The sequence below is a fragment of the Pelecanus crispus genome, chromosome Z, assembly GCF_030463565.1.
Source record: "Pelecanus crispus isolate bPelCri1 chromosome Z, bPelCri1.pri, whole genome shotgun sequence".
Classification (NCBI taxonomy): Eukaryota; Metazoa; Chordata; class Aves; order Pelecaniformes; family Pelecanidae; genus Pelecanus; species Pelecanus crispus.
Genome location: NC_134676.1, coordinates 13,822,683 through 13,834,382, shown reverse-complemented (window position 1 = coordinate 13,834,382; position 11,700 = coordinate 13,822,683). Strand labels below are relative to the sequence as shown.

General features: G+C 46.0%; 1 protein-coding gene across 1 annotated transcript in view; it reads left to right on the top strand.

Annotated features, from left to right (window-relative positions):
• The first annotated feature begins 794 nt into the window (after window positions 1-794).
• Window positions 795-11,700, top strand: part of ADAMTS12 (ADAM metallopeptidase with thrombospondin type 1 motif 12) — a 172,328-nt gene continuing 161,422 nt past the window's right edge. Inside the window, exons 1-2 of the mRNA XM_075726476.1 lie at window positions 795-921; window positions 5,828-6,189. Of these exons, the coding sequence (XP_075582591.1) occupies window positions 795-921; window positions 5,828-6,189 (489 nt within the window). The remainder of the gene's footprint in view (window positions 922-5,827; window positions 6,190-11,700) is intronic.

The window sequence follows — 11,700 nt, the reverse complement described above, 5'->3', positions numbered from 1 at the left end:
AGGCAATCAGAAACTTTCCCTAGAAAGGGCGGGCGTTCAGAGGTAACCCCAACGTGGCGGCACGCTCTTAAAACACAGGAACGGCCTCAGCGCCCGGGGGAGACAAGCTGGCAGCGGGGCGCTGGCTGCGCGGGGGCCAAGGGCCCCGGCCGGGCCCGGAGGGGCCGTGGGCTCCCGCCCGCCCTGCGGCTGCCCGAGGCGGGGCGAGGCCCCCGCCGCCCCTCGCCGCCGCGGCGGGAGGTGGCGGAGAGCGCGGTGCGCACCCGCGTGCTTCGAGCGCTCTCGCCACAAGCCGGGGGGGAACCTCGGGCCCGGGCGGCCGCGGGGCTGCGAGGCTGCGGCGGGCGCCGCCCCCGGCCCCTCAGCGGAGACCCGCCGTGTGGGCCGGGGAGGGAGGGGAGGCGAGGCCGCCTCGTGCGGGACGGCCCTCCCCGAGGGCTGCCGGGGCTAACGCCCCACCTTTGCCGCTGAGGAGGGCGGAGTGGGGGGGGGGCAGCCCCCGCTGGCGGCCTCTCCTCTCCTCTCCTCCCCTCCCCGCCGGCCCGGCCCGGTTCGCTCCGGCGCGTTAACCCCGGCGGCTCCGAGGCGGGGGCTCCCGGGAGCGGCTCCCTGCCCACAGCCCTCGTCCTCCGCCGGCAGAAACCAGACACCGGGACGGCCCCGCGCAGCCCTTGTGGGGAGCGGCGCCTGTGTCCGGGAGGCCGCTCCGCCGCTGCCCCGCCGCCCGGCCATGCCGCGGCCCGGCTAGGCGTCGGCGGTCGCGGCGGCCCGGCTCGGAGCTCCCCGCCCGCACCATGCCATGTGTCCCGCGGAGCCGGGCGGCACACGTCTCCTTCTGGCTCCTCGTCCTTCACGTCCCAGCGCCCTGCCTGGGCAGGGCCCCGCCGGCCGGCAGCTCGCTCTTCCCCGACGGGAGGCAAGGTCAGTGGCGGCGGGCGGGCGGGGGCCCCGGGCAGGGCGTGAGGGAGAGCGGCTGCCCCCGCCGCCTCCCCGCCGGGCCGCCTCGGGGCGGCTGCGCTGCCAGGCGGTGGGGTCGCGGCTGCTCGGCGCCGCTCGGGCGGGAGGGGCGGCGGGACGCGCGGTGCCGGCCCCCGCCGCGGGGCTGGCGCTGCTGCCCGGCTGCTGCGGGGCAGGCGCCCGCAGCGCTGCCCTCGGCGCCTCCCGGCGCTGGCTGCCCCGGCGCTGGCTGCCCCGGCGCTGGCTGCCCCGGCGCTGGCTGCCCCGGGCTTTGCAGTTTTGCAGGGAGAGCGCACAGCGCTGGCTGCGCCTTCCTGCTTTTTGGACTTTGTGGAAGTCACTGAGTTGCACTGTGCAGATGAAGTATTGCTAAATCCTGCTTTTTCCTCATCTTCCTCTTTAAGAGGCATCTCTCTAAATACCAGCATCTTTTTGTACTACTAAACTGAGAAAGTTTACTGTCCTGATTACTTTTTTTTTTTTTTAAACAAATGACACTTCTGTACTGCAGCAGCACAATCTACAGAAGGATTGGTGTTACCGGGGTGTAAAACCCATTGTGAGTTGTTCATACTCCGTGAGGATGGTACATTAGAAGCGAGGCTTCATCTGCAGGAGGAGTCTCTCGAGGCTGTTCCCTCAGGTGGATTAACTTCATTCCCCTGCTTGGTACTGGCTGCACACCCCCATGGGGGGGATGTAACTCAGGAATTGTATCCTGTTGCCTGTTTAAAGAAAATCAGAGAAGCAGCTCCCAAGAGAGAAAAAATTACAATTAGCTGGAAGACTCTGCCTGGTGGTAGAAGACCCAAAAGTGTAGGAGGAAATTTTGCTTCCTGAAAACCTTCCTGATGCAATCAACAGCTGTGGTGCTGTCAGTAGGAGAGCTTGAACACAGAGGAGAAAATCTTCTGTGCCCCTTAGAGATCGTGGAAAGGAAAAGTGATTAAGTAAGCTGCCTGAAAAGTGAACAATTACCCTGAAGTTAGTTCCTACTAGATTCATTTAAAGTGCTTGCAAATAATCATTGCATTTCTGTGACTCTACATGGGACAGAACAGGGATGGCTGTGTTAGCACGTAGTAGCTGTTTAATTGTCCAGCATTTGGAAATGAATGTAGCATTAATTTAACTTTCTGGGCATGAAAAACCTAGGCTTTTCCAAGACTTTGCAAACAGCTTTGTGTAAAGGGACAATTCAAAATTTGGCTAAACTTTTGCAAAGGAAGATGGAATGCAGTGCTAAGTGTGAAGGACTAGAACTTGTATCTTGCATAGCTGAAGTGACTGTTAAGTGTTGTGCTCCCTCCACATGTATAACAAGTGTGGCAGATGGGACAGTTAAGGATGCCCTTGCTGAATGTTGAAGACCTGCTGCTCCCTGCCATGGGGCTTTGGAGCTCAGGGTGCTTCCTGGCTACAGAGCCTGTCTTTGGCTCGGGAAGACGCGTCCTCCAGAGATGAGCAACGCTGCTTCCTATCTCAAGGAATCGTTTGAAAAGAAGCCAGAGGGTCTGAGGGGCAGACGTAGATGAACTACAAAGATGGCGATGAAACAATGGCAAATGATGATGTGTCACATTTTAAAGGAATGTTGTCAGAAAATATGTTATCTGTCTAAAAGAAATTGTGCTTTTCCTGTCACGTGTGACAGACTGTGTATGTTTTTCTCTTTATCCTATTTTATTCACTTTGTGTACAGCCATTCTTAATATAGACAGCTGTCTGCCATGTGTGGTGAGTTTGAATCCACAGAGGAGCAGAACAGACAGCAGTGGTTTTTAATATTATCAGATGTTTTCAATGGTGCAGAATTACAAGGGTCTGCAGGGAAGGTTTCTCTAACAAGTTAAACAATTCTTAGACTTGTCAAACACGTGTGAAGGGCCACACGGGCTCGCCCCATGTGCCCAGAAGGGCCTGTGCAAGCACCGTGATTGCAAGGCAAAGTACTGACTTGAACGCGTCTTGCTTGGTGTGATGTTTTGGTCTTGCTCGCAGCATCTATGCAAGGTGGCGTGCTCCGGCTGCAGTTGTGGAAAGACAGAGCATTCTCTGGAGCTTTGCAAGCTGACCGGGGAAGCTTTCCTGGCCGATAAATCCGGAGCAGTGCCACTCGACAGGCAGGGCTTCCCTGGAGTGGAGAGTATTCTGGGTGGCCAAAGAGAAGGATGCCGTGACAAGCCAGCTCCAAGGCTTGTCAGTGGCATTGGGACCAATTCCTTCCATTTAATGTTTGCTGGCACTAAGTTTTATGGGAACCTGTGGTGTTTTAATGTGGATTGATTATTACTTTAGGAAATTGAGGCAGTCAGTGTTGAAGAATACAACCATTCTTCTCGTGCAGTGTGGGTTGCATGTATTAAGTTATTCTGTTTGTTGGCTCTGCATTCTAGTTAAGTGTTACTCTTTCCTAGAAGGGCAGAAAGGTATCACCAAAATTGTACCATCTCTCATTGTTTTAGACTCTTGTCCAGATAGAAGGGTCAAGTGGTATGTTAGGCTTAATGTGGAGCTCAGTAAATTGTTCTATTATTGGTAGGATTCCCTTTGCTAACCTCTACCCAGCAGTCTAGACAAAACTGATAATGATTACTTGTAGAAGTTATCTTTTGCCTCATCTTGTTAAACTTTGTTGTGTTGTAATCTTATTCCCTCTGGCCTTTTGGAAACTTTTTAATAATTCATTTCTGCAGTTATATTACAGTATATTATTATTGCAGCATAATTCCCCTACAGTGACTAGCATTCAGAAATTATTAGTGAAGGAGTGGGTGGAAAAGTTAGACTTCTCTGCTTTGATAATCCTGTTGCCACCAGATGCTTAGGCATTATTTTCCCTTTTACTGATGATGATGTCTACTTTGCCTTAACCTCTACACACTAATTACTTTAGTGGTGAAATAAAAAACTTCCTTGAATAGTTCGAAGTCTAAAACCACAAGTTTTGGTCTTGCACAGAGATTAACAGTTAGGCCACAACAAATTAAGCTCAAGACATCAAGCAGAGGCAAATCGCACAGTGACAGCAAATGAGTAAGTTTTCCTTCAGGCATTTAATTTGATTATTTCATGAGTTGTGCTGAAAACCAGAGAAATAGGGACCCGGTCTTGGAGCGTTCTCTGGTAGCCTGTCTTTGCTAGAACAATATGGGATGTGGGACTTCCCAGAAGTCCTATAATTCAACCTCTGCAGGTAAGCCACATTTTTGGGTGTTTCTCCTCTCTTCCCCCTGCCCGTTTTTTGCTTCACTCTGGAGTGTGAGGAAGGGGGGACCTTGGTATAGCTTCAGCTGCTAAATTGTCAGGCAGCTGGCACCTTTTGCGGTATCTAAAGGCTGTGTAAACTGCAGGCATGACGGTGTGGACTGAGTTTTCAGTGTCTCAGTCCCCACTGTGCTTTAGTGGACAAGGGCAGGAGATGTCTTTCAGAGCTCGTGGTAGATGTTAGTCTCTGTGCTGTCAAGACGTGCTGCTGTGAAGATCTAAAAGCCCATTGCTGTGGCTTGTCTTGCAAAGGCACAAAGTCATTGTAGGCTGGTGGGAAGGCTTGTGTACCAAGAAATCTGTTGTGTATGAGAATAAGCTTGCTTCTGAAATAAAGATGCTACTGAGACAAGGCCAAATTTCTCATGTAGTTTTGTATACGTGTTGGGAAGTGGGGTTTTTCTGTGTTTTGTTTTGGGCTTTTTTGAATTGGGTGTGTTTCAGTGTCTTGGGGGTCCATGCCCTGAGAAAACATGAGCAGCCACGTCTCATACTGCAGCTAATGAGGACAAAAGAGGTACGTTCCTTCCCAAAGGGGCTGAATCTAGACAGCTGTCTGTCTGGCGTGATTTATTCTATGTGGCTTTGAAGGTGCAGGCAGTGGAGAGAGAATTGTCTCTAGAAGGATTGTCTTACCAGTCCTAGGGAGGAGTAAATGGCTCTGCAAGTACCTGGAGCAGGCTAATTGCTAGCTCGCTTAATGAATGAGGTGTAATTGCTTCATGTATAAGTGGCTGGGAGTTTGGAAAAGAACAACAGCCCTGGGGAAAGAGGAACTGTAGTGGCATGCATCCTCACAATTTCTTTTCGATGAAATATGTTCAAGACTGTGGTTTCTTGGGCTGAAGTCAAGTATGCCAGTGGAAGATCTGGCCCTTAGGGTATGAGTTCTTAGGGACTGTGTTTTATGTGGATTTATGTTATTTGCTTGGGGCTTCTGAGTTTTACTCTAATTTAAAAAAAATAAAATTGGGAACAGGTGGTGTTTGTTCTCTATCACAGCAGGAGATGAGAATGCCAGTAACGCTTTCTTCCTCTGCTGGATTCTGACAAGTGATAAGGTGTCCAGTATTACCCTGGTTGGAACCCCTTATACAAAAGGGCATGGTTACTTCATTCCCCTTCAAGCTCTTTAAAATTCCCTCCTTTCCTGCAACATCTGCTAAAGCTGATGCTACTGAGGTGCTATTGCTACAGTCTATCAAGCCAATTAGTAGTGTTCTCTTCACCCATGTGTATTTGTAAGGCTCTATCTCCTACTTCAGGTGGTCAGCTTTCTGGATGTGTGAGGGCCTAGGACGGAAAGAGTTCCCAGCTCTTGTTGGATTGGGAAGGGGGGTGTGCGACGGTCAATCCTTTATATGATTGGTGACAAAACATTTGAAAAGAAGAATGTTTAGCTTCTGAATTGAGTGTTACAATGGGAGAGTAGGAAGCCCAAATGACGTTTGTATTGCACAATGGTCTGTGCACTGCCTCCCTTTCTGTTGGTAGGATGGTGTGGTGAATGCTGTCACTTTTGAGTTTCCCTTTAAATCATGCGAAATCTGAACAGGCAAGCACTTACCTTAGTTTTGCTTCTCTTTTTTCCCCTTCCTCTCAGAGCAATTTATCAAGACATTGCCAGAATACCACGTGGTTGATCCAGCAAGAGTAGATGCAAGTGGGCATTTTCTTTCTTTTAATTTACACCATCACATCTCAAACACGAGGAAGAAGAGAGATCTCGGCAAAAAGGAAAATGTGGTATATTACAAAATTAACCATGAGGAGAAGGATCTGTTTTTTAACTTGACTGTCCATGTGGGACTTCTTCCCCATAACTACATAGTAGAAAGGAGACGTGGCAACCACACTAGTGCGAAGATTGCAGCTCGCTCGGGAGTTCCTTGCCACTTCATTGGCACAGTGTTGCAGCCGGGTTCCGGGAGTGGGACAGCAGCGATCAGCACTTGCAATGGCCTGGTAAGTGATGTGACCTTTACTGGGGTTCTGGGCTAATTTTGGTGTCATTAGAACTGAGCTAGAGCGTTGGTATATGAATATGTCTGGTAAGAAACTGGATGGGCCAATCTGATACCTTACTGACATAATGCTCTGAAAGAATCAGTTTAATACTATGGATGTCATTTGGATTTTTGGAAGAGAGAATCAGAAGGTCAAAAGTTGATGCTCAGGCCCCTTACGGTTTACTTTTTGCTAGATTTTTTTTCTAGTGGTCTGGACTGCACATCTCTAGCATTCATACAGCTTGAAGACATCGAAATGTCCAGTCATTGCTTTGCTTGCTTTTGAGTAACAAGTGATAGGATGAAAGGAAGTGGCCTCAAGTTGTGCCCAGGGGAGGTTTAGATCGGATATTAGGAAAAATTTCTTCACCGAAAGGGTTGTCAAGTGTTGGAACAGGCTGCCTAGGGATGTGGTTGAGTCACCATCCCTGGAGGTATTTAAAAGGCATGTAAATGTGGCACTTTAGGACATGGTTTAGTGGTGGACTTGGCAGTGTTAGGTTAATTGTTGGACTTGATGATCTTAAAGGTCCTTTCCAACCTAAATGATTCTGTGATCCCTTTAGTAGTTGGAGTGCCTTTGCTATGCATCTGGATGTGAGCTTCTGGTTTAGTTTCCTCTAAAAGGAATATAGCTCAGGTGCACTGAAACTGCTCTGCAAATCAAACCAACTGATGGTAAGTTGAGAAAACCGGGAGATTTGCTTTAGAACTGCACTGCAACTTCAGAAGTAAACGATAGGGTAGATGCAATTACTCCAATGAGTAATGGATTTAAACTAAAGAAGAATAGATTTAGACTAGACATAAGAAAGAAATTTTTTACAATGAGGGTGGTGAAGCACTGGAACAGGTTGCCCAGAGAGGCAGTGGAGGCCCCATCCCTAGAAATGTTCAAGGTCCGGTTGGACGGGCCTCTGAGCACCCTGATCTGGTTAAAGCTGTCCCTGCTCACTGCAGGGGGGTTGGGCTAGATGACCTCTAAAGGTCCCTTCCAGCCCAAAGCATTTTATGATTCTATGCAGCCTTAGCCAAAGCTTTAAATTCAAACCTGAACCACCTCTAGGCATCCATCATTCCAAAGAGGACTTCTAAGGCTGGAGCTTGAAGTCTTAGATTTCTCAGTAGCCTGTGGTTCAGGCTGAGACAAGGATGTGGAAACCTTATTTTTGCTGTGCTTTGTTTTGTTTAGCACTACCGTAGCTAGGCTTCTAGTTCTAGAGGATGAGGCTGAACCTGTCTTGTCAGGGAGGGGAAGAATAGACAAACTGCCTGAATGTGAAGGGAATGGTGTAGAGAGCTGTGTAAAATGGCACATGTAATCTGTGAAAGGCAAATGCAAAGGGTTTGTGAAGTGTGCAGGCAGAGGTGATGAAGTGTGTGCAGTGTGCATGTGCTCTAGCGCCTTGATTGTTGGGTGACAAGTGATAGTATTTGAAAGTGCATAGAACAGTGCACTGATGTCGTCGGGCCAATGCATCTCGGTTTGCAACAGGCTAGGGACTGATGTTTCACTCTTGAGCCTGAACTCAACACCAAGGTGAGTGTCTGTAAAGTACATCCTTTTCCTGCCAGCCTGTCAATATCAAAGTATGTTCCTTGCTACTGAGAAGTACAAAGCTTTCAGAAGCTTTGGAAAATCGGTGGGTTACAGAAGTATCCTGGCAATGTACGAAAAGTAACATGAAGACAGCTCTGATGTAGATGAAATGGGAAACTTTGGAGTCTTACACAAGTGCTGATAGCACTTTTGGCACATTGCCTAGAGAAACAGACCATTGCTTGAGGTCACAAGCTTTAGTCCCACAGACATGAAGATCAGGGATTTTCTAAGTAATTCTTCCAGTGGGGACCAGCTTATCAAAACTTCCCTGAAACACGTTATGGTCATACAGGGTCAGTAAGGAAAAGAAGATACGGTGATGCAAGTAGTTCCTTTGGTTGGCTTGTCTTGTGCTTTACCAGAATGTCTTTGTTAGTTTTCAGTAGGATGAGAACTTGAAAATGAGGTGCTAGGTCTTCATTATGCCTTCTGAAGTATTTAGTCTGCAACAAGGATTAAAAAAAAATACTCAAATTACATTTTAAATTCACCTTGGTAATATCCTTCAAAGAGATCCTTTAATTTGGGTTACAAATGTTTTGAGGTTTACTTTGATTTGGAGGTTTGTGAAACAATGTTTGCTAGAATACACGCTTGGGGATTCTTTCTTTTTGACAAAACACTTGTATCAGAAAAATACTGTTGTGGTTTGGTTTCCCCCCCTAACCCAAATCGAAATGTTGAAAATACAGAATCATAAATTAATTCAGGTTAAAAGCAATCTCTAGGGGAAAAAAAAAAAAATGGTAGTTTTGATGCAATGATTTTTGAAGTCCGGAAATCACTGCTCTAAAGAGGTTGCAGTAAGAGTTGGGTCTGAATCTCTTAATTCCCCACAAGCTGGGGAAAGGTGGTTTAGCTTGCCTTTCCCCTGAAAATTTTCCAAAAGATCCAGTGTCATATGAAAACATTTATTAATGAATAGTTTTGCCAGCATTGAGAAATGCAGTCTGTTTTTCAGGATAAAAACCTGATGTTTCTGAAACTGTTTGTGGTGGTCTGCTGCTTCCTGAACTAATGGTGAATTATTTCCATCCTGGACATCCCCAGTTTTTTGCTCTTCAGCATCATGTCTATTTCTGTTTTTTCTTTTTTCTTTTTTTGGTTTTTTCTTCCCTCTTGCTGGGATATGTTGTTTCTGCATTGAAAATAATTTTTCTATTTATTCTTATGAAGGAGGGAAGGAGAACTGAGAATAGGTAAACACCATGGCTGTAGAGCATATTGTTTGAGATGCTAAAAACCTATCCCATGAGGAGGAGTTGTAAGCTTGTTTACTGTATGAGATTAAGTCTGAACTGCTTGGTAAAAAGAGTTATATGAAATCATGAATTGCACAGGGCAAGTTGATAAGGATCCTTGGAGCTGAGATGGGGAGAAGAGGAAGATAACAAAACAGTAGGGTTGAAAGCTGCCAGCTTCCCAGAGTATGCTTTGGCAGGAGTGGCTGCTGAACTGGTCCTCACCTGTGACAGCCTGGGTTGGGACCGCACTCTGAGTGTGTGCTTTGGCAAATGGATCCAGATAAAACTTAGCTCCTCAGTCCACCACTGCGAGCTGGTAGAGTGCTGATGTGCTCAAGCCTCATAACCCAAGAGCTGGTAAGAACCAATATCTTAGCCTTCAAAAATGGGGAACAGGAATATTAGTGATGTTCCTTTCCTGACGCCGTTTTGGCTTGACTGCTCAGGTACGTTATAAAATGATAAACATACTGTGGGTTTTTTTGTTGAGATAGTCTTTAATAAGCTAAATGAGGCACCAATTGACCAGGGTAATGAGTGACAGGAAAGTGTGTGAACCCTAAACTGCTAATTTTTGGCTTTCTTAATGATAGGAGCTGGTCAAAAAATTTATAATACTGGAAAATACTGATTTGATTAAATAAATATGATTTACTGGAATACTACTTTTGTTGACATTTTTAGTGGGAAATGGTTGAAATGTCTTTTAATTTTGTCCAAGTGAATTGCTTAAGAATATGTAATCTTTTGTAACACTGTCCTCTCCCCCCGCCCCCAATTTTTTTTTGGCCTGAAGTGAGGCAAAATGAAATCCTAAAGATGCCTGTGGGAGGGGAATCCTGGTTTTAGTCCTCTTTCTGGAATGACTTCCTCTGTTGTGAAGTCTATTTGGTTCATATTTGAAAGTTCCTGAATTACCAGGATAATAGCAGTGTGTAAGAACAAAACAAAGATGTGTGGTGTAGATTTGTGTTCTGTCATGAAGATCACTTACACACAGCACTGAAAGTATAGAAAACCTAGAAATGGATTTTCATCTCCTGTGTGTTTTTACTTTGAAATATATTCCTGCTTCCATTGGCATTACACAGGCATTGCTCATGTAGCAAAGGTAGAACTCCTACTGTCCATTTTTATTCATGATACTCTTCAGAATCAAATTTCTTCTGCATAAATCAAGTGGATGGTGCTGAGTAGATGTGGTTTTCAGAGGAACATTTGTTTGACTAAATCGTATTGACAAATGATTGAAAAAGTGACACTTCCAAAATGTGGAAAACAGCTTTTTGCCACCAGTGCTTCGCCAGGTTGACAGTATGTTGGTTTTTCAACTAGAATGTCATCATACTTAGAAATTGCAGCATTTCCTTAGTTGTTTTGAAAACAGAGTATGCTGATGTTCTACAAATTTCATTTCCCTGTGTATTTATGTGTTCCCAAAATGGCCTGCAAGGGGAACAGCAGTGCAACAGATCTGAGATATAAGAATGGGGAGGACAGTCATTGTATGACATTGTTCTTTTTCAAAAGTGTAAATATGTCTCTAATTTCAGAAGTACATTTGGAAGCAAATGGGTAGGTTCGTAAAGGGATTTGGGCAGAATCGGACAAGAGGATAAAGAGGGCAAACTAGCAGAGATCTGGACGAACTAAGTTGTAATTTCCAAATCCATTTTTTTCCTACCTTTTTGTGATATCCTTGTTTCCCTTTCATACTAAATAGGTCATGACCTTCTTAATAGGTTAACGAATATGATACTGTAAGTTCTGTCTCTTCTTCTCTGGGTCAGTTGTCTTTTGTACTTCTGGATCTTGTAGAATAATGCATGAGTGTGTTAACATGGGAAGAGCGGGGCAGTCCTTGCTGTTTGTTTTGGGTCACAGTTGGAGGACGAAACCCCAGAGACGAAGTCACTACTGGAATACCAGAAATGGATCAAACTGTGGCACTTGGGAAGAGAGCAGACATGAAATCTCTTAGGTACAGGAAAGTTTCCAAGAGGAAGTAAAGGGAGAAAATAGTTTCATTTTTGTCTGTCTCAGTGAAAATAATATTTGGATTTGTCTTGGCAGGCTATTTAGGGCACATGTCTAATAAAGCTTTATGTTTCCACAGTGCCTTTCTGCAGAAGATTATAATGAACTTTTCCAAATACTAATACCTTAATTCTCAGTTGTGTGTTAGTCCTGAGATCCCTTGTGTCGCAGCAGTAGTGTCAGCTTGTCCCCTCAGGAGGGCTGGGAGGGAGCAAAGCTCAGTGAAGTTGAATGAATACTCTAGGTTTATGCACTAAGTCCTGTAGAGCTGGGAAGTGAATTTTTCTCTGATAGTCTATCCTCGTCGTTAGGAACAAGGCCTTCTTTTATTCATCAGTAACACAGACATTGTTTATAGTATTTTTAGATGACAGAGCATCATTAAGAGTTTTTTTCCTTGACGCTTGTTTACAGTGTGGAGCTGTCAATGGACAGTTGCTTCTGGTAATACTTTTATCTTCAAAGGCTATACCAGCATTAGCAGGGAAACGGCAGAAGGATAGAAAACATTAGCATGAGATTAAGAATGATCTGTACACATGTACCTGGTAACCTCCTGGCCATACTGGGCCTTGCGTAGCAC